Raw genomic sequence first — 22,138 nt, forward strand, 5'->3', positions numbered from 1 at the left:
GTGGAAAACCTATTTTTGTGTTAGTTTAACACCTACTGTAGTTTGTGACCTTTTCTCCCTAAATAGGAAAAGCCAGTAGTTACTAGTCGACTATTCGACTCCAGGGATCTCCCTTTTTGACTAACTGTTCCCATGAGGCACAGGGTCAGGCTGATTTGCATATGGCCATGTCTGAACTGGGATGGCAGAGTGGCTAAAGAACGGTGATGGATTAAACCCAGATCTGTTGACTGGGTGTGAGTGTTTGATTTGTTCAGATGCTCCGTCCATCACCACCCCTGTAGGAGAGTAGGGTCTGCAATCCTATGATCATCCGGACTTTTTGCTTTTGTTTCACTGGTTTACGACTTTCTCGGGCTGTGGGCCTGCCAATCAGACCAACAGCCTAGCTGTTCTCTCGCTAAATTGATGTGTGTACCTTAGGTGCATTACCCAATTGGAACTAGGCCACCCTGTCAGACCCTGTAACTCAGGGCATCGGTGTACCCAGGGCCTACCAGGGGCTGAAGCATGTATTATGCCACCCCTGGCTGGCCATCTAAACCTGACACAACTGGCTGCACGACAGCTGGGGCAACGTGGCGTACTCGCCCGTTGCTGTAGGTATATCCCTATATCTAACCTTAAAATGGACACCCGAGTTCCTATCAGTCACTCCTATGGCAGGCCTTGACAATCCTGAAGGCAGAGTGCATGGAACCGTGTGAATTGGGCTCTGGCACGAGCCGAGCCCGGTTGCAGCTTGCGGAACCAAGACCCAATGGCTGTTCCATGATAACGCGTATCATATCGGTATAGCGTTATCAAGACATGTCGAGTAAGGTGTCATACGAATCGGGATGCTGCCCCCTCACCAATTCTGGCGACGAGGTTAGCATTCCGCCCTTCTAGAGAGACACGACATGTACGTAACTGTGAACCCCGGTTAAAGTTAACTGAAGCCTCAGCTCCACAAAATGGACGCTGCCACCACAGACACGAGTCTGACCTCCTGCTGCTGGGAGTCCTTCCAGCGAGGAGAGCTTGGACAAAGGGTTTCCTGTCAGGGGGGGTGTTCGCACCGTCCCAGACAGGGTTTTGTGTATTCTGGGTAGGTAGGGCTTTGCAAGAAGGTGACTGCGGAGTGGCACCCCGGTGCTCACTACGCATCTGCCGGCTAGAACCAGTTCCAGGGGCGCGCAGCCCCTGACCTGGGGAAAGTCCGGCAGAGGAGAGGGGTGTAACTACCCCCCTTCCTGGTCCCACCCCTAGGGCAGGACCTAGTCATGTACCCGCCCCTTTCTTTAGGATAAAGGCCGGAGCGGGGACCCTTCCAAATTAGATCATCTTTGAATCAAGAACTACTTTCTATGAAAGGACCTTCGAGACTCTTCTCAAGATTTCTCCCCTGTGGCTAAGGAGTAGTCACCCTGCACCCGCAGGGATCATCTAAGAACTCTGCGGTTTGCTGCAAGTCCTTCCTCAGGAATCCGACGACCCAGCTCGACGAGAACCGGCTTCCCTGGCACCTCTGACCTCTACCCACATCGTCAGCTCAGCTGAGATCCGTGGGTGCAACGAGACCTCGAGGGACCGGCCATCATCAAAACCTGCACGCTTTCTTAAACCAGCACGATCACCGCAGGAATCCTCTGGTGAGTGCTCTGGGGTCCGAGAAGCCCCGACCCTGAGCCGCTCCAGCATCGAAGTGCAGTCTCCCAGCATCTCCACGAACTGCGTGGGGCCCTTCTGCTTTTGCCGCTCTTCACGTTGTCTGGTTACTAGCCGCTGGCTTGTGACCTTCTTGACGACACCCGACAACCAACGCTGCTGGTCTGGTTGCTCCAGACCGGCCTTTGCTCCCTTTTACGAGAGGAGCACCCCAGAACCTCCTGGTCCACTCAAGACGCCATTTTAGGCTCACCACGTGGCCCTGAAATCTGCCAAGGCTTGTTGCCCCAATCCTGGGCCCAGCGACGCCGACAGCATCAACCTTCGTGGGACAGCTCGCACCTCCATCCTGGTCGCCGACAACGCCTCCTGGTCCGTGAGACTGCAGAGCCTAGCGTCGCCCACTCACCTAGTCGAGGTGACGGCCATCCAGTGCCCTCCTGGTACCCTCTGACTACTGGCTAGTAGTACGAACTTGGTCCCCTCTGCTTTCAGGTATCAACGATCTCTGATCCAGGCTTGGATCTCTACGAACTATTCTTCACTGGTCGCCGGCCAGCAACTCCTTCCTTTCGGCTCCTGGCTCGTCAGCGAAGACCCCCGACGCCTGTAAGACTTGTGCAGCCGCAGCCCTTGTGGCTAGGTAACTCTGGCATTTCGGTGCCCGCATAGCCTCCTTACTTAAGGGTCCCGAGTCCCTCGCTTCCGACTTGCCTTATCGGGTCCGCCCGAGACCACTAAACTTTCCGTGCCCTCGGGCACTTGTATTGATTGTGCACTTGAAGTATTTTCCTAAGAGTTTTGTTCTGTGCTTAGTACCCTGTCCTCATAAAGAGTACAGGGCTGTTGTGATTCTAATAAATATACTGTTTATTTTCATAACACTTGTGTGGTGTCCTTTCACTTGGTGTTCAAGGGGTATGTGATGGTATAACAGCTGGCTTACCACGCCCTCTAGAGTTTAGCCCGAAGACTGCTCGTATCCACGCTACTAGGATAGCTGGTCTAAGGTTGACTTACAACCAATCACCATAAGGGTTGTTTGGACTGATACAGAGTGCTCACTAGAATAGTGAACATTATATATCAGGCCAACTTCTCACAACCCCCTTTTGTACTGTATCACCAAATCAGGGCCAGACGCCTCATCTGTCCAGGTTTCAGTAATAAATACCATCTTTATATCATTATCTTCTATAAGCCTTGCCCATTCCAGGCTATGTATAACCAAGGACCTTGCGTTCACCAGGATACATTTAAACCTTTTATTGTCAGGCCTAGCTGCCCCTCTCCTTATAACCTCCTTGGGCCTGATCGGCTGATGACACATAACCGGTAAAACAGTATTAGAGTTAGGACAGGTCACTCGGGAAACTGCAAGCCCTAGATCAAAAGCGAGGCATATACAATCAGCATTCTTAAAATCTCCCTTCAGATTCAACTGAGCAGATCTGGAATAAGTATATTCTAGGGTCTCACCTGGTCCCGAATTGCCAAGACTTTGGGCGCTGTGCGCGGTCAGTGCGCGGACGGACGCAGACGGGCTTGCCTTAGGCGCGCCTTCGGCATGCAAGCGGTGCACCCGCTGCGCACGTTTGCTGCGTGCTCGCGCCAGCGTCTGCCTATGTAGCCAAGGCTGGTGAAAGACTAGCCTGCTGCCCCCCCGTCCTCCCAAGATGAATGCCGCTGCACGACTCGAGCGCGAGTCAGCAGTGTCAGGGTGCCCTCCCTAGCAACGTTAGAGGGATTCAGGAGCACAGATACAGGTAGGAACAAAGAATAAACAGTAAACACCACAATATTAAGATATTATTTAAAAAACAGCGAAATGTGCAAAAACGCAATGTAAAATGGCAAGATTAAAATGACAGTTCAGGGACTATCAAATGACAGAAATGCACGGTTTCACGAACAAAACTACCTATCTCCCAGCTCAAGCCTCAGGAGAGTTAGAGTCAAATGTGATTGAGGAATGAATCTGAAGTTATTTTCATCTACCTGCATATATTTGTAATTTAATGTATAGTATTTAGTGGAGTGTGTAGTATATTTACTCACTGCAGTGAGTGGACCATCACTTTTTTGAGTGTTATTGTGTGCCAGAAAATGTAGATTACTAGCTCAAACCAACTCCCCTTAGGTGGTCTTTAACTGCTCTGCTTCCCAACCCTGAGAGTCAAGTGCTACAATTGGGTGCTTAGTTCCCAGTATGGAGACAGTTGTAGACCTAACACTTGCACAGGACTCACATCCTGTACAATTAATAACCTAATTTCTTAAGGTATTTCCATTGTTTGTTGGTGTAGGTATTGGACTAAACCTGCTGCAAGAAGAAAACCAGAGCAAAATATGGACTAACTTAATCTTGGGTAGTGGACAGTGGGCCCCTTTGAAGAGGGCTGCTAGTCACCCACTTGCAGGATCTCAGAGTGCATAATGTTGTGGCTGGTAAGCTTCAAAGGAGAAGGATCACCTGTAAAAGGTACCACATTGAAATCCTGTCTTAATTGTTTGTCAATAGGTAGGAATTTGCAAACAAGAAACCAGATCACAGGAACCAATCTTTACATACAATCTGCCTTCAGTAATACAATGATTAATCTAGTTTGATTCTGTTTGTGTACTTTCTTGCAATTCCTCACTCAGTTATGGACTTTTCAATGTAGGTAGTTTGATAAATATTTTATGTAACTTGGCATAATTCTGTAAATACTCAGTGAAATGATCTTGGTGGTTTGGTCTGCTATTTCCTGGTCCTGATTATGAGTGAGTTGCAAGATGAAGTACTGTATTGTTGCACCTTAGCACTCAGTTAGCCACAAAATATTAGGTTGTAGGAGGAGGTTTCTGATGGTGTGTCTCTGTGAAATTGTAAGGAGCTACATCTCTATCAACGTTTCCAGTAAATAACCTCATGATCTTACTTAAAATTGAGTATCCTGCAGAACCAGACTATTTAAATAGGTCTGTATCTCTTTTTCATACGCCTTAAATCACTTTATTTAATTTGCTTAGAAAATGACGGGAGATTGGGGTTGGACAGATGAAGTTATTGTCCTGTGGGAGAAGTTACAAGTTTATTTTAATTGATAATACATTTTAATGATAAAAAAGGATTAGAATTAATAGAGACTGCTCTTAAACTGCACAATTTGCATGTACTGGACTGTATAGTGAAGAACTAAGCCAATCAGACATATGAACACTTCCCACGTGGTGTTCCTGGCCCAAAACAGACGTATCCGCAAATTAAAAACTAATTTACATAATTGCATGTCAAGCCATGACCAGAGTGCCCAGGATGGTTATGGGTTCTGGAGTTTTTCAATAAATTACTGAAAACATTCCAGGAAATTTTGTGAACCATAGAGTACAGTGTTCTCCAGATAAAATTATAAAAATAATTAGATTTAGTCAAAAAAGCTGATAAAAATCGCATGTCTTCTCCACCTATTATGAGCCACCACTTAACAATTACAGATATTTCAATAACAACATGTTAATACCTAGAAATAATACTTAAGTTGTAATGTCACTTACCCAAGTGTAAGAAGTTGGAGCAGGAAGAAGGTGGTGGTGCACTTTGTGTTGAAGGAAATGCCGATGCTGTAGATGTTGAGTTAGGATTCAAAAAGTCCCCAAAGAGATCAGGGCATGGGGGAGCATAGTTTTCAGAGACCGAAGACATGTCAAACGGGTAGAAAGGATCAGCTGAAGAGCAAAAGGTCACGTTTTAGTCAGACATTTGAAGCTAAGGGTATTAGCCTAGTGAAGCTAGCATAGACCCGGTTCCCCACAGAGGTTATAAGAAAGGTCTGCAAACCACTGGAGCAAGGCAGATGGGGAATTAATGGGTGAAAAACAAGGTTGCGATATTTAGCTTCCCAGAAACACAGGACACTAAAGTTACAATTGTAAAGCGGGGATTCTCTCATTTACAAAAGTCCTGCTATTTCTCCAAGGAAGGAGAATTAGAAAATGACCAATAGTCTGAAACCCCCGGGTAGGTGGAAGCCCGCTAGACATCAGAAACTTGTTAGGAATGCCACAGCGAGCGGGTGTAATGCAGCATGCTCTATATCAACAAGGATGACAGAAACACCAATGGAAATCAGATTATTTTACCTTTGCTACATAAGCTCTAACAGGTGGTTTTCTACCTGGGGATCCTGGCAGGATTATGTTTTCCAAGCCAAAATGAAAAGGAGATGGGACGGTACATGACTCCTCTTCCCACTACACACAACAAATGCATTTCACTTCTTCCGAGGAGGCAAATCAGAGAATTACATGTGATAAGCCCCAGGGGAGGTGGGAGTCCACATGACTTAAGATTTTATTTTACCCAAGCAAAGGCTACAGGGGCCAGCACGTGGAACCTCTGTCATTAACCAGGAGGGTTAGCCTTTTTATTAAAGGAATTATTTTTACCCTTTCCAACTGTGACCCAGTGAAAAAGGATTCCTCTTCTATAACTGTGGCAGCAGGTCACCAAACATATTTTGCTGAGCAACTAAGTATATGCTCCTACCCAAGCAGCTCTGGTTATGTCTACCACCAACCATCACACACCTTTCAGCTCACTGACATCCAGGGCGAAGGGGGGGGGGGGGGGGGGGGGCGGGGTGTAGGCTTGTTCTGCTACCCTCAAGAGACCTGGAAATATCACAAGGACACCATGGAATGCTTTTTTAAGTAGAAAGAACTAGGCCCCTGCCAAGTGGATTCTCTCTGACATACATCCACCAAATATAGCTTGTCATTTGCACTTTACACGAGACCTGAACCTTCCCAACTCCCATAACTGCATAGATCATGTTTTTCAATTGGAAACACATGTATGAATAGGGGGACTTAGAGAGACTCATACAAGGTGGACCAGTCTGACATCAACACACCATCTGCATTTCAGGTCCCTTATGGGTGTAGATTGAAGAGGTAAGTAACATTAAACACTGCAAATTTTCTTCCAATAGAAAACCGCCTGAAAATAATGACCCAAATGTGTATGGATCAGCATACTATACAGGTAACACACAAAAGGTGGTTGGATGAATATTTGCAATTTCTATAACCACTGGCAATCACCCCAACTCATCGTGCTTTTGCTCATTATGCAACCTCAGTTTGGACCCAGCCATATACAAATCAGTTTTGATCCTGCTCCTCATGTGAACAGTCCAGTCCGAACTGCCAAGCCAGGTCCTCCCTGAACCAGAAAACAAGCAACCCAGGACAAGTTTTGCCCTAGTTATGGGTTTATCAGCAGGGTATAACTTGGCTTCAGTGACGCAATGAGCATGGGACTCATGTCTGGGCATACGCATGCCACTTAGGGCAGTACATTAAACATACAAAATGTGAAGGGAGGATGCTTGCAATAAGTCTACTCACCCAGCTTCTCCCTCGCAGCACTCAGGTGGTGTCAAGGCTCTAAAAACATGAGTGACTGATGCATTCTAGTGCGGTGAAGCAGACTTTCACATTACAGAAAAAGTTACTTACCTTCCATAACGATGTATCTGAAAGAGACATCTGTATTTATAGATTCCTTACCTTAGACTTACCCCCAGGCCTCAGACTGCATCCAGAGAATTTTTTTGGTAGCAGTCCCCTTGCGCGTCGGTCGGTGGCGGCAGTCGACTCCGCATCCGTCGTCGGAGTCATGGTCGCCAGAATGACGTCGAGGTCTCTATATAGACACCATCCCTATGCGCTGACGTCAGTTCTAACACTATTTTCCACGCCAAAGGTGCAGAGCCATGCAATTCACTGACCACTGGTGCACATAGCTAGGGCCCTGTAACGGAGTCCCTATCCCTAAGAAGTCAGTTCGCAGAATGGGGAGAATGGGCTGGGCCGTAAGGAACCTACAACTACAAATGTCTCTTACAGATACATTGTTACCAAAGGGAAGTAACGTGTTCATCTGAAAGAGATATTAGTTATAGATTCCTTACCTTAGAATAGATACCCAACCAATGCCAAACACTGGGGTGGGTCTGCGAACTAAGTTCACACCAGGAAGTCCTGAAGAACAGAACGTCCGAATAAGCCATCTCTCCGGACTTGGCTGTCAAGGCAGTAATGTTTTGTGAACGTATGCAGGGATTCCCACGTGGCTGCCTGGCAGATGTCATCCAGCGGAGCTCCACGTCCCAATGCAGTAGTGGCTGCCGTCGCGCTAGTAGAGTGGGTGCGCAGTCCTACTGGAGGTTCCCTTTTTGCCAAAGAATAGCAGATCTTGATGCATAGGACAACCCATCGAGAAATGGTATGTGTGTGTACGGCCCGACCTTTCTTGGTGCCCACATAACCCACGAAGAGTTGATCTACCACCTGGAAGTCTTTAGTGCGTGTAGGAGAGTAGAGTCTGCAATCCTATGATCACCCGGACTTTTTGCTTTTGTTTCACTGGTTTACGACTTTCTCGGGCTGTGGGCCTGCCAATCAGACCCACAGCCTAGCTGTTCTCTCGCTAAATTGACATGTGTACCTTAGGTGCATTACCCAATTGGAACTGGGCCACCTTGTCAGACCCTGTAACTCAGGGCATCGGTGTACCCAGGGCCTACCAGGGGCTGAAGCATGTATTATGCCACCCCTGGATGGCCATCTAAATCTGACACAACTGGCTGCGCGACAGCTGGGGCAACATGGCGTACTCGCCCGTTGCTTTAAGTATAGTATCCCTATATCTAACCCTAAAATGGACACCCGAGTTCCTAACAGTCACTCCTATGGCAGGCCTTGACAATCCTGAAGGCAGAGTGCGTGGAATCGTGTGAATTGGGCTCTGGCACGAGCCGAGCCCGGTTGCAGGTTGCGGAACCAAGACCCAATGGCTGTTCCATGATAACGCGTGCCATACTAGTAACTTCGGTATCGCTTTATCAAAACATGTCGAGTAAGGTGTCATACGAATCGGGATGCTGACCCCTCACCAATGCTGGCGACGAGGTTAGCATTCCGCCCTTCTAGAGGGACACGACATGTACGTAACTGTGAACCCCGGTTAAAGTTAACTGAAGCCTCAGCTCCACAAAATGGATGCTGCCACCACAGACACAAGTCTGACCTCCTGCTGCTGGGAGTCCTTCCAGCGAGGAGAGCTTGGACAAAGGGTTTCCTGTCCGGGGCGGTGCTCGCACCATCCCAGACAGGGTTTTGTGTATCCTGGGTAGGCAGGGCTTTACAAGAAGGTGACTGCGGAGTGGCACCCCGGTGCTCACTACGCATCTGCCGGTTAGAACCAGTTCCAGGGGCGCGCAGCCCCTGACCTGGGGAAAGTCCGGCAGGGGAGAGGGGTGTAACTACCCCCCTTCCTGGTCCCACCCCTAGGGCAGGACCTAGTCATGTACCCACCCCTTTCTTTAGGATAAAGGCAGGAGCGGGGACCCTTCCAAATGATATCATCTTTGACTCAAGAATACTTTCTACGGAAGGACTTCGAGACTCTTCTTAAGATTTCTCCCTTGTGGCTAAGGAGCAGTCACCCTGCGTCCGCAGGCACCATCCAAGAACTCTGCGGTTTGCTGCAAGTCCTTCCTCAGGAATCCGACTGCCCAGCTCGACGAGAACCGGCTTCCCTGGCACCTCTGACCTCTACCCACATCGTCAGCTCAGCTGAGATCCGTGGGTGCGACGAGACCTCGAGGGACCGGCCATTATCAAAACCTGCACGATTTCTTAACCAGCACGACCACCGAAGGAATCCTCTGGTGAGTGCTCTGGGGTCCGAGAAGCCCCGACCCTGAGCAGCTCCAGCACCGAAGTGCAGCCTCCCAGCATCTCCACGATCTGCGTGGGGCCCTTCTGCTTCTGCCGCTCAGCATGTTGTCTGGTTACTAGCCGCTGGCTTGTGACCTTCTTGACGACATCCGACAACCAACGTTGCTAGTCTGGTGGCTCCAGACTGGCCTTTGCTCCCTTCTGAGAGAGGAGCACCCCGGACCCTCCTGGTCCACTCAAGACGCCATTTTAGGCCCACCATGTGGCCCTGAAATTTGCCAAGGCTTGTTGCCCCAATCCTGGGCCCAGCGACGCCGACAGCATCAACCTTCGTGGGACAGCTCGCACCTCCATCCTGGTCGCCGACAACGCCTCCAGGTCCGTGAGACTGCAGAGCCTAGCGTCGCCCACTCACCTAGTCGAGGTGACGATCATCCGGTGCCCTCCTGGTACCCTCTGACTACTGGCTAGTAGTACGAACTTGGTCCCCTCTGCTTTCAGGTGTCATCCATCTCTGATCCAGGCTTGGATCTCTACGAACTATTCCCACTGGTCGCCGGCCAGCAACTCCTTCCCTCCGGCTCCTGGCTCGTCAGCGAAGACTCCCGACGCCTGTAAGACTTGTGCAGCCGCAGCCCTTGGGGCTAGGTAACTTCGGCATTTCGGTGCCCGCATAGCCTCCTTACTTAAGGGTCCCGAGTCCCTATCGCTTCCGACTTGCCTTATCGGGTCCGCCCGAGACCACTTAACTTTCCGTGCCCTCGGGCACTTGTATTGATTGTGCACTTGAAGTATTTTCCTCAGAGTTTTGTTCTGTACTTAGTACCCTGTCCTCATAAAGAGTCCAGGGCTGTTGTGATTCTAATAAATATACTGTTTATTTTCATAACACTTGTGTGGTGTCCTTTCACTTGGTGTTCAAGGGGTATGTGATGGTATAACAGCTGGCTTAACACGCCCTCTAGAGTTTAGCCCGAAGACTGCTCGTATCCACGCTACTAGGATAGCTGGTCTAAGGTTGACTTACAACCAATCACCATAAGGGTCGTTTGGACTGATGCATAGTGATCACTAGAATAGTGACCACTGCATATCGGGCCAACTTCTCACATTGGTGAACAGCGGTTGGGATTTGAGCTTGCTGTTGTTCTACCACGCATATCCTAAGAATATCTTGTGAAAGATCGCATAAGTACTCCAGGTACATATAACTTAGCTTAGAATACTCTGAGTTCTACTGAACCAGCTGTTGTAGCTCCTCAAGGCTTAGCACACCTTGGCTACAACTCTTAGCAAGGGATCAGTAGGTAAACATATAGTGTAGGTAGGTGCATCACTTACACCACACTGGAAGCAGCATGTCAGACAAGGAGGAAACTCTGAGTCTCCCCTTGTGTCAGTCGACCTTCCACAGGTCACCTCCAGATATGCTGCACTTAGCTTCCAAGAGATGCGACAAATCTGTACATCTCGGAAGCTAAAACAGGGTGCAAACCCTACCATTCCGTTTCTGATTGGTCTCTTGGAGACTTATGATGCTAGGAGGGCGGGTAACACCGACCCTTCTCATCCAGAAGGGAACATGCCCCCCCTCGAGGGAACCCGAGGTGACCCTGACCTTATCCATCTCTCCGCAGAAGGTGAAGAGGAGGACGAGGAGCCAGAGACATCTGGGGACGAGGCAGACAAAGGTCCAGTAGTGGTTAGCCAGCTAACTAGGGACAACTTAAGCCGGCACGAGAATGGTACTAGGAGACCCCTGGGGCCCCTCTCAGGCCAGCTTAACATTGGGAATGGACGAGTTAGGTCTCTGTCGAGAGGCTCTAATAGATCCGTTCGAACCAATGGCTCTCGAGGCTCTTCTCGAAGAGGGATGACATCCCCTCAGAGGAGAGTGTACGAAGCGAAGGAGCGGGAAGTCAATCTGCGGATCGAAAGGGAAGAACTTGCCCTAGCCAAAGAAAGACTCGCCTTTGCTAGAGAGCAAGAATTGAGTGGGGCAAACCCCACTGGTGGCAGCATTCCCCCACGGGAAAACAGGAGTTTAGACACTAGGCACCTGAGTAAGATAGTGCCCCCCTTTAAGCAAGGGGACGACATCCACAAATGGATTACTGCTTTGGAGCGGGCCTGCACTGTACAATGCGTCCCCCAGAGTCAGTGGGCGGCTATCTTGTGGCTCTCCTTTGAAGATAAAGGTAGAGATAAGCTCCTCACTACTAGAGTCGAGGATGCTAACAATTACCAGGTCCTGAAGAACACACTGTTTGATGGGTTCGGCCTAACCACTGAGCAGTACAGGTTGCTGTTCAGGGATACCCAGAAAACTCAGTCTCAGGACTGGTCTGATTTCGTTGATTGTGCCACTAAGGCTTTGGAGGGCTGGTTGCTGGGCAGTAAAGTTACTGATTACACAGGATTGTATAATTTGATCATGAGAGAACAAATTTTAAACAATTGTCAGAACCAGTTGTTGCATCAGCACCTTGTCGACTCGGATCTGACCTCTCCCCAAGAATTGGAAAAGAAGGCAGACAAATGGGTCAGAACAAGGGTTAAGCAAAACCAGGGCCAGAACCAGGGTGGTCAGAAGAAAGCAGACCAGAAGGGTAAAGATTCGAAAGGGGAACAAAATGACCAGAAGTCTTCGACAGGTCCCCAACAACCCAAAGAGGGGGGGGGGGGCTCAGGCTTCCCAGAAAAAGAAGAACCAAGAAGGCCAATCGAAAAGGTGGTGCCAATACTGTAAAAGTAAAACTCACTGGTTTAGTGAGTGCACCAAGAAAGGAGGGCAGACTCCTGCTACTGCAGCCCCTAAGGCACCTGTGCCCCCTAGTACAGCCAGCAGTAGTAGTGCGCCTCCCAAGGGACTAGTTGGGTTAACCTTGGGTTCTGAGGGGTGTGACAACCTAGTTGGTACGCTCACTCAGGCTGTCCTTGTCTGTACCCGGTTAAAGTTAAACCGAGCCTCAGCATCACAAAATGGATGCTGCTGCCACAGACACGAGTCTCACCTCCTGCTGCTGGACGAAACTGCGGCAGGGGAGGCCTGGACAATAGGTTTCCTGCCTTGGGAGGTGCTAGCACCTCCCCAGACACACTTTTAGTGTATTGGGGCAGGGAGGGCTGAGAAATGAGATACTGCCTGGGGGACACAAGGTGCTCCATGCATAGCCCGATTCAAACCAGTTGCAGGGGCACTCCAGCCCCAGCTCTGGCGCAAAACTGGACAAAGGGAAAGGGGTGTAACCACCCCCTTCCCAGGTTCCACCCATAGGAGGGACCAAGCAGGTAATCCTGCCCCTTAGATTGGTATAAAGCTAGGAGCTGTGTCTAGAGACAGTAGATTATCCTGGAAAGAAACTCTGAAACTAACTCTTGGGCCTTCGACGTTCCATTTCGACTGGAAGACTGAAGACATCTCCCTTATGGTCAAGGAGTGAACACCCTGTGCAAACAGGCACCATCAGTAACTTGCCGGTTTGCTTTGTCGACGCTCCCGCTGGAACCCGAAGACTTAGCAACGCAGAATCTGGACTTCCAGACTTCTCTGACTCCGATCCACATCCACAGCAACGCTAATACCCGTGTCGACACGAGAGACGTGGAAACGGACATCCTGCAGTACCTGCTTTTTGCTACCTGTGCAGCTTCTGAGGCATCCTTGAAGTTGTGCATTGGGGTTTAAGAGGCCCCAACCCCGAGCAGTAAGTGCACTGAAGCTCAGCCCTCCACACTCCATGAGTGCCGCATGGGGCCTGCGCGTGCATTTCTCCTCGACGTGCCTTCGCGGTTGCTATCTCGTTGGCTAGTGACCCCTCTGAAGACATCCTTTTGAAACAACACTACTTGCCTGGTTGCTCCGGGCTTGCTGCAGCTTCCTTGTGAAGGAGAAGCCCCCCAGACCTTGCTGGTCTGAACAGAAGTTGATCTTTCCTTCCTGCATGTATTGCCTTTGCCAAGGCTTGCTGGGTCCAATCCGGATACCGACACCGCCAACAGCTAGATCCTTCGTGGGACAGTCCGTATCCAGCTCTTGGTCGTCGTCGACGCCTCCTGGTCCACGTGGCTGCAGAGACCAGCTTCATCTCCTCACCTGATTGCACCTCGACATATCTTGGTTCCTTCCTGGTCACTGGCTAATGACCCAGACTCTGTCCCTTCTGCTTTCAGGTTCTTCACTGCTCTGATCTACCCTTGGATCCATCCGTTCACTTTCCTCCTGGTCGCCTGCAGCACTTTCTTGCAGCTCTCCATAGGATTGATCGACGCAGTATGTTCAAGGCAGTGCAAACTATTGGCTGCAAGCAGACTCTCTATCTGATAACCTTGGTCCGAATGTTCTAAGTGAACCAAAGGAACCAAGGCGTCCCAGGATCCCTTGCCTGGGGTGCAATTGGTTTGGCAAAGGTGTACATTAAAGTCCCCCCAAATTATGACCTCCTAGTAAGGGCATCTCAACTCTCCATAGTGCTCAAGAAAACCCTCCAGTGTGGGAATATGTTCCATATAATTTTTTCTACAAAAGGAATTACATAAATTATTAACTAACAGAGTAGGACTCTTAGTGAAGGCTAGATCCACTGCTAATTGAGGAGGTGAAAGGCAAGTCATCCCCTTTGTAGTACAGACTATTTAAAGCGATATCAAAGTAAGCAGGCCTGGGGGGCGTGGCTAGCCGAGCCACGGAATTGCCGCTTCGTAAGCGTGCTCCACCGGCCCAGAGATAATTCTATAATTTATCCTGCACTCAGGAGGTTGTAGCAGGGCAGAAATCACCTCGTGTGCTGCCAGGACACCAGCGCCCAAATCATTGCGAGTCTTGGAGGTCAGGGACACGGTGCGGTGAAGCTGTGAGCTGGAACGCATGGGCGCGGCTGATCTACTGGCTCCTGCTCGCTGCTGCAGCCGGACTGCTTCAAAAATTGCGCCTGCGGCTGAAGGGGTGAACTAGGCCCTGGGCAGATAGAACGGCGACGGTGGGCCAGACTTGTGACCGGAGGCTGTATCCGGGTCGGGAGACCGCCTCCAAATGACAGAGGCTGCGGAGCTGCATCGAGAGGCGGAGGCTCATCTGAGACGATCGGAGGGCCGGGACCTGAGAGGCCAAGACCCCCATTTTGGTGCACCAACGCGGAGGACAAGCGGTGAGGAGATCAGAAGAGGCTGGTGGGGCTGGGGTGCCCGAATACACGCAGAATGAGCCTGGGCCAGACATATAATTAAGGGGAAGCCGCTGCTACACACAGCTTAAGCGCAGGAGGTTGAGCCATATCGTGTTCCTCACTATGGGGCACCACGTGGCAGTTATCTCTACCCAACTTGACCACCACTACTCGTCTACCCCCCTCCCCTCACAGTTTTCATGGTCAGTACCTGTACTAGCCGCCCTTACATCCTGCCTCTTCTCTGATACCTGCCAGGCCATGCTCCACTGACTAGAGCACGCTCCCCCCGCGCATATCCCATGTTGGTTTCCTACAACTAAACCCCTGCCCATTCCCCTCTCCCCCCCCTTTTTTTTCTACCCCTATGTAAAGCACTGCTTATCACTCAACCCAGTCCTGAGGAAGATCCCAATTCAAGAGGATCGAAACGCCGTCGACCACTCCGCGCAATCCAAGGCGCAACAAACAATGTGGTTCATCTAAAACTACAGCCAGCCCGAAGTAGAACCCAAAAAGACCACAATTCAGCTGGAACCATATTTTTTCTTCTATTCACTGTATAAATTCTTGCACTAGTCACCTTGCGCCGTCTTCTGCTGATCACTTTGTCACTTGCGTCGCCACCGTGTACATCACTAGCACCACTTGAGCACCAAGTACAAATAGGGTTGTTTTAACTGAATTGTTTACAGTTCTGATACAACTGTAACCTGTCCTTTTCCTGTTTTGGATAAATACGATGCCATGAGCACATTTATAACTAAGAATGAGTCTCCTTTTTCTTTGCTGATAATGTTTTTAACATACCCTTTGTAATTGTCTCCAAATAATACCAGTTGGGATACCATATTGTTTATACTGAATCAACATATGACATTTAAAAAAACAGTTGCTTCATTTATCATAACTGAATTCAGCTTGGGCATGCTGGACACATTCCCTATAATCTTTCACACACCCACCACTCACACATTACCAATTACTTTGGCAGCTATTTTAATGAAACCTTTAAAGGTTAACATTTGATCCAAGATGGATGGGTTTATACTTTCAGTGTTAATTAGAGTATAGATGTACAATAGATTAATATCCTTTTCAAATAACGGACTGATTTTCACACTTCTTCCAGTGTATTTCTGTCCCTAACTATTTTGAAACTCTATAGGTTAATGGTGCAGATTATAGATGGGTTATGTAAACCACTGAAAATATTACTAGTCTTTCTTTCTTTGAGTATACAGGATATAAAGTACCACATTTATAACATTACTAGAACCACTCTATGAAAAACATTATCTTTCACGATAATCAATATCAGTATGCAGTATTGCATTAACGAACAATTTACACTCAGATACCTTAGTATTGAAGTAAAAAAAGCTGTACGCACCAGAAGAAGCGTTTGCTGCAGATGAGGTAACTGATGTGTCAACTGAAGGTTGTGACCGACTATTGAAAAATAAATCTTTCTCTCCTCCAAACAACAGGTCTTCTGATGACTCATGACCAACAAATAGGTCGTTGAGTAAATCTGCGTTGCTTGATGAGGTCTTAATAGTCGACTGAATGGGTTCTATTTCAGTTTCAGACTCTAAGCCCAGTAAATCAACCGTGTTTTCAACCAATGTCTTATGACACTGGGCAGACTGAGTGTCAAAGTTTGCCTCATATACCACATTTTCAGCTTTCGTAAGTTCTGGTGGACTGGATATTTCAGATTCCTCCACTTTTACTGATCTGTGCTCATTAAAGACAGATAACTCTTCATCTGATGGATAGCTTTCATCCATATCATCCATTGTTTCTGTGAGTTCATCCTGTGAAAAGTGGTTATTTCCTTCACTTTCTGCAGTTCTTCCTTCTGTGCAATTGAAACAAATGGTTTTATAATTAAAACAACTTCGTGGAAACAGATTCGCAACAATACATATCTATGCTGACTGACTCATTATGAAACTTTTCTCTGCTTTAATGATATAGATGCGCCAGTAAAGGGGTCCCCATAACACCCTTATGAGGGTGTTTATAAATGTGTCCATTTTGTGTAATTCCCCCCCCCCTCACACACCTCTCCCCAAATCCCTCGAGCTAGAGACAGTTATTGTTTTCAATTTTTTTGCACCACAATTGAGGAACATTTCCTGCTTGTGGTGATGCTACGAAGGAGTTGGATATTTTTTAGTCTAACAAAAAACCTAAATAATATCTGACTCATTCTGAGTAACAGATACAATTTTGTGCTACAGAAAGAAGAAACTGTTATAATTTTTTCTAAGCGTAAGAAAAAAATCCTAACAGCTCTTTGGTGAGGCACAGATATTACGTTATTTAAGAATTTCTTAAGATTAAAATGCTATTAAGATATATTAACAAGAAACAGCTACTCCAGTCAATGAGTGGTGACAAGGGACATAATTACACTATGTGTAATATGCACCACTGCCACAAATATTAAATGAAGCTTAAAAAGCTGAAAGCCAGTAAGAGTTTGTCTCCAAACTCAAAATATTTTTCCACAACACGCCTTCTCTTCCCAATTCATCATGTGAAAATGGATTGATTGCAAGTCATTTACACATGGTCACCAACACTTATGTTATCAAACTGCACTTTTAACTTAGGAGTGTATAACGTGACCAGATGGGTTGGAAAACTCTTATGACTTTCTTTTAAGTTAAGCGCTGAGCTGGGAGTTGGAGTGAGAGAAGGGGTCCCGTATTCAAACAAAATCAGCTGTTCCCTGCCATCGCAATCATAATCCCACTCAACAACTCAGAAATGGAGTATGAAAATTTAAAAAATCTTCACCATGACAGATTACTCCAATTGTTATACCAAATTTGCACCCAACGAACAAGTTACTTACCTTCGGTAACAATATATCTGTAAGAAACAGTAGTTAGTATTAGATTCTTTACCTTAGAATATCCCCAGGCGTCAGACTGGATCCAGAAATGTTTGCGTAGCAGTACCCTTGCGCGTCGATAGGCGTCGGCTGCGGCTCCGCGTCCGTCGTCTGCGTCGTGGGCGCCGTGATGACGTCGTCGGAGTACTTAGACGCCGCCTCCGCGCTCGGACGTCAGTTCTTAGACATAGCTTTTCCGCGCCAGAAATGCAGAGCCATGTTAAAAACCAACACTGGTGCCATTGAAACTAGGGCCCTGAAAGGGGATGAACTTAACCCTAGATATCGGATCGCAGAACGGGGAGGATGGGTGGGGCGGTAAGGAATCTAATACTAACTACTGTTTCTTACAGATATATTGTTACCAAAGGTAAGTAACTTGTTCATCTGAAAGAAACAGGTTAGTATTACATTCCTTACCTTAGAATAGATACCCCAGCAATACCAACTCCGGTGGAGGGTATGCGTACCAATATTCACACCAGAAAGTCCTGGAGGACGGAACGGCCATAGAAGCCATCCCTTCGGACTTGGCTGTCCAGGCAGTAGTGTCTTGCAAACGTGTGAAGCGATGCCCACGTAGCTGCCTGACAGATGTCCTGCAAGGGGACTCCCCGGCCCAGGGCAGTGGTAGCTGCCGTGGCCCAAGTGGAATGGGCCCTCAGCCCAACAGGAGGCTCCTTCACCAAGGAGTAACAAGCCTTGATGCACAAGACGACTCACCGAGAGATGGTCCGCTTGTGCACCGCCCATCCCTTCTTAGCGCCCACGTAACCAACAAAGAGTTGGTCATCCAACCGGAACTGGCGTGTGCGATCTAGATAGGACAAAATCGCACGTTTTGGGTCTAGACGGTGGAGCCGCTCTTCCTCTTTTGAGGGATGCGGCAGCGGAAAGAAGGTGGGCAAGGTGATAGACTGCCCGATGTGGAAGGCCGTGACAACCTTGAGCAGGAAAGAGGGTCTAGTCCGGATGGACAGAAAGGAAAGGAGGTTTGGATGAAAGAGCCTGGAGCTCACTGACTCTCCTGGCAGAGGTGATGGCAACCAGGAAAGCAGTCTTCAGAGTAAGAAGGCGGAGAGGACAGTTGTGAAGTGGCTCAAAAGGAGCGCACATCAGATAGGTAAGTACATGGTTCAAGTCCCACTGAGGCATCACAAACGGAACAGGAGGAAACATGTGTGTGATGCCTTTCAGAAAATAAGTTACAATAGGGGACTTGAACAAGGAAGGTTGATCAGGCAGCCTAAGAAGGGCAGAAAGGTAGCCCTTGATAGTGCCCAGAGCGGAGCCCTGCTGGGCAAGAGAAAGAAGGAAGAGAAGAACCTCAGAAAGAGGGGCAGAGAGAGGATCCACAGCCTTTGCTGTGCACCATGCCACAAATCTGTTCAACCTGCAGGCGTATACCGACTTTGTGGAGGGACGCCTGGCTGCCAGAATCACATTACAAACTTCAGGAGGCAAGTCAAATGGCCTCAACTGTCGCCGCTCAATCTCCAAGCATGGAGGTGGAGACTGAACATGTTCGGGTGGAGGACCGTCCCCTGCTGCTGCGACAGAAGGTCCTCCTGAAGAGGCAGACGAACCGGGGGATCGACTGACATACTGAGTAGCTCGGGATACCAGTACCTTTGTGCCCAGTCCGGAGCAACAAGGATGACTTGAGCCCGGTCGAGCTTGATCTTCTTCAGCACTCTGCGCAGAAGTGGTATAGGCGGAAAGGCGTACAACAGACCGCAACTCCACTCGCGACGAAAAAGGTCTCCGAACGAGTGGCGCCTTGGAAATTCCAATGCACAGAACTGATGAAATTGCGCGTTCTCTTCTGTGGCGAATAGATCTAACCAAGGCTTTCCTTACTGCAGAAAGAGACCTTGCGCCACGTCAGAGTTAAGACGCCATTCGTGATCCATCATGCACCGGCAGCACAGTACGTCTGCCCTGGCATTCAGAGAACCTGCCAGGTGTTGAACCACCAGGGTCACGCCCTGATGTCCCAGCCACTGCCAAAGGCGCAGAGCCTACTGGCAGAGGGTCCACGCTCCACCCCGCCCTGTTTGTTGCAGTACCACATGGCGGTGGTGTTGTCAGTGAACACCTGCACTACACTCCCCCGGACAGAGGGGCGGAATGCCTTCAGTGCTAGACGAATCGCCTGCAGTTCCAAAAGGTTGATATGGAGCCGGGAATCTGCCATAGACCAGAGGCCTCTGATCTCCGCCTCTTCCATGTGGCCCCCCCAGCCCTGGAGGGACGCGTCTGCCACAACTACGTGCTCCGGTTGGGGAAGGGAGAGGGATCTGCCGCTGACTCAATCGCGGTCCGTGAGCCACCACTGCAGCTGTCTCGCAGTGCCCTCCAAGATCAGGACATGGTCGGACAGGTTGCCCTGATGCTGGGCCCACTGAAACTTAAGGTCCCACTGCAGAGGCCGCATCCGCCACCGGGCGTAATGCACCAGAAGGATGCAGGAGGCCATCAGCCCCAGGAGTCGCAGCGTCAACCTGACCAAGACCCAGGACAAAGGCTGAAAGATTGGAATCAGAGCCTGAATATCCCGAACCCGCTGTTCGGGAGGATAAACCCGAAACTGCGCCGCGTCAAGAACCGCTCCGATGAAGAGGAGCTTCTGAGAGGGGCACAGGTGTGACTTCGGCACAATGATGGAAAACCTCAGATGGTGCAGGAGGTCTGCCGTTGTCTGTAGGTGGCTGACGACTGTCTGGGGCGAGCCCGCCTTAAACAACCAGTCGTCGATGTAGGGGAAGACTGAAATCCCTAACCTGCGCAGATGAGCTGAGACCACCGCCATCACCCGTGGGGCACTGGTAAGGGTGAAGGGGAGTACAGTAAACTGAAAGTGCTTGTGGCCTACCGTGAACCACAGGTAGCGCCGGTGGGCCGGCAAGATGGGGATGTGGAAATAAGCGTCCTGCAAGTCCAACGCTGCCGCTCGTGTTGGAAACCGGACCTTGTGCTGCTTTGCTGCCTGCGCCTTTTACAGCGTCCAGGAGGACCTGCCCAGGGGAGAAGAGTGCTAGAGAACAGGAGGACGGGACTGCGAGGATCAACAGGCTGTGCGTGTAAGACCTAGCACACCTGCCGCCTCTTCCCGTGTCTCCGCCTCCCGCCCAGCTCTTCAAAGACTCCTCGCGGCCCCCGCTCCGCGGGTGCCGCTCGTGTTGGAAACCGGACCTTGTGCTGCTTTGCTGCCTGCGCCTTTTACAGCGTCCAGGAGGACCTGCCCAGGGGAGAAGAGTGCTAGAGAACAGGAGGACGGGACTGCGAGGACCAACAGGCTGTGCGTGTAAGACCTAGCACACCTGCCGCCTCTTCCCGTGTCTCCGCCTCCCGCCCAGCTCTTCAAAGACTCCTCGCGGCCCCCGCTCCGCGGGTGCCGCTCGTGTTGGAAACCGGACCTTGTGCTGCTTTGCTGCCTGCGCCTTTTACAGCGTCCAGGAGGACCTGCCCAGGGGAGAAGAGTGCTAGAGAACAGGAGGACGGGACTGCGAGGATCAACAGGCTGTGCGTGTAAGACCTAGCACACCTGCCGCCTCTTCCCGTGTCTCCGCCTCCCGCCCAGCTCTTCAAAGACTCCTCGCGGCCCCCGCTCCGCGGGTGCCGCTCGTGTTGGAAACCGGACCTTGTGCTGCTTTGCTGCCTGCGCCTTTTACAGCGTCCAGGAGGACCTGCCCAGGGGAGAAGAGTGCTAGAGAACAGGAGGACGGGACTGCGAGGACCAACAGGCTGTGCGTGTAAGACCTAGCACACCTGCCGCCTCTTCCCGTGTCTCCGCCTCCCGCCCAGCTCTTCAAAGACTCCTCGCGGCCCCCGCTCCGCGGGTGCCGCTCGTGTTGGAAACCGGACCTTGTGCTGCTTTGCTGCCTGCGCCTTTTACAGCGTCCAGGAGGACCTGCCCAGGGGAGAAGAGTGCTAGAGAACAGGAGGACGGGACTGCGAGGATCAACAGGCTGTGCGTGTAAGACCTAGCACACCTGCCGCCTCTTCCCGTGTCTCCGCTTACTCCACTACTGCTGGTATAAGTTCACTTGCTGAACGTGTTAGCGGGACGCGTGTGCGGGACTCATGCCGGGACAAAGCCCGGACTAAGGGCGGACCCTCTGAGACCCTCCGAGAACCGAGGAGACGGGACTGGACATAAAACCCTGGTATTTAACCTGTGCCATTTTGTTTCTAGATTGTTGTGCTTCTGTGCCCTTAGATTTTACTTAGTGATTTATTTTTTGTGGCAGATATGTCTGAAAAACAGGGAACCCTACAAAACAAAACTCTTGATGATTATTTCTCTAAAGCTTCCTCAGACCTGCCTCTGGATATAGTCCTGGCAGAGCGTCGTGCAGAGCGTCGCCGCTCTGTGGAAAGTTTAAAAAGTCGCCCATTGTCGCCAGTATCCACACCTCTCACGAATATTAATGCAAACTCGCAGTTAGCTGACGTTATAGTCCACACAATGGACACCCAACATGTGGTGCCAATAGTTAGCATCGCCTGCACAAATAACTTTCCTCAATTGGATTTGATTGACTTTGAGGGCATCACACACACGAGCACCCCTAATGTCCCAAAACCACCCACGCCTAAACCATCAAAAATAGTGCATAGTAGAGCCAAGAAACTGTCATTAGCTTCAAGGGTACATGGGCCACCACCATGCAAAAAACGA

At 49.7% G+C, this 22,138-nt stretch overlaps 1 protein-coding gene across 4 annotated transcripts in view; it reads right to left on the reverse strand.

Annotated features, from left to right (window-relative positions):
• GAK (cyclin G associated kinase) overlaps positions 1 to 22,138 on the reverse strand; it is a 1,908,861-nt gene that overhangs the window by 355,174 nt on the left and 1,531,549 nt on the right. For all 4 annotated transcript variants that reach the window (XM_086961822.1, XM_086961820.1, XM_086961821.1 and 1 more), the window contains exons 21-22: positions 15,940 to 16,410; positions 5,191 to 5,361 (exon numbers count right to left, since the gene is read on the reverse strand). In XM_086961822.1, the coding sequence (XP_086817948.1) occupies positions 5,191 to 5,361; positions 15,940 to 16,410 (642 nt within the window). The remainder of the gene's footprint in view (positions 1 to 5,190; positions 5,362 to 15,939; positions 16,411 to 22,138) is intronic.

Source organism: Lissotriton vulgaris, chromosome 3_1, assembly GCF_964263255.1.
Source record: "Lissotriton vulgaris chromosome 3_1, aLisVul1.2, whole genome shotgun sequence".
Taxonomy (NCBI): Eukaryota; Metazoa; Chordata; class Amphibia; order Caudata; family Salamandridae; genus Lissotriton; species Lissotriton vulgaris.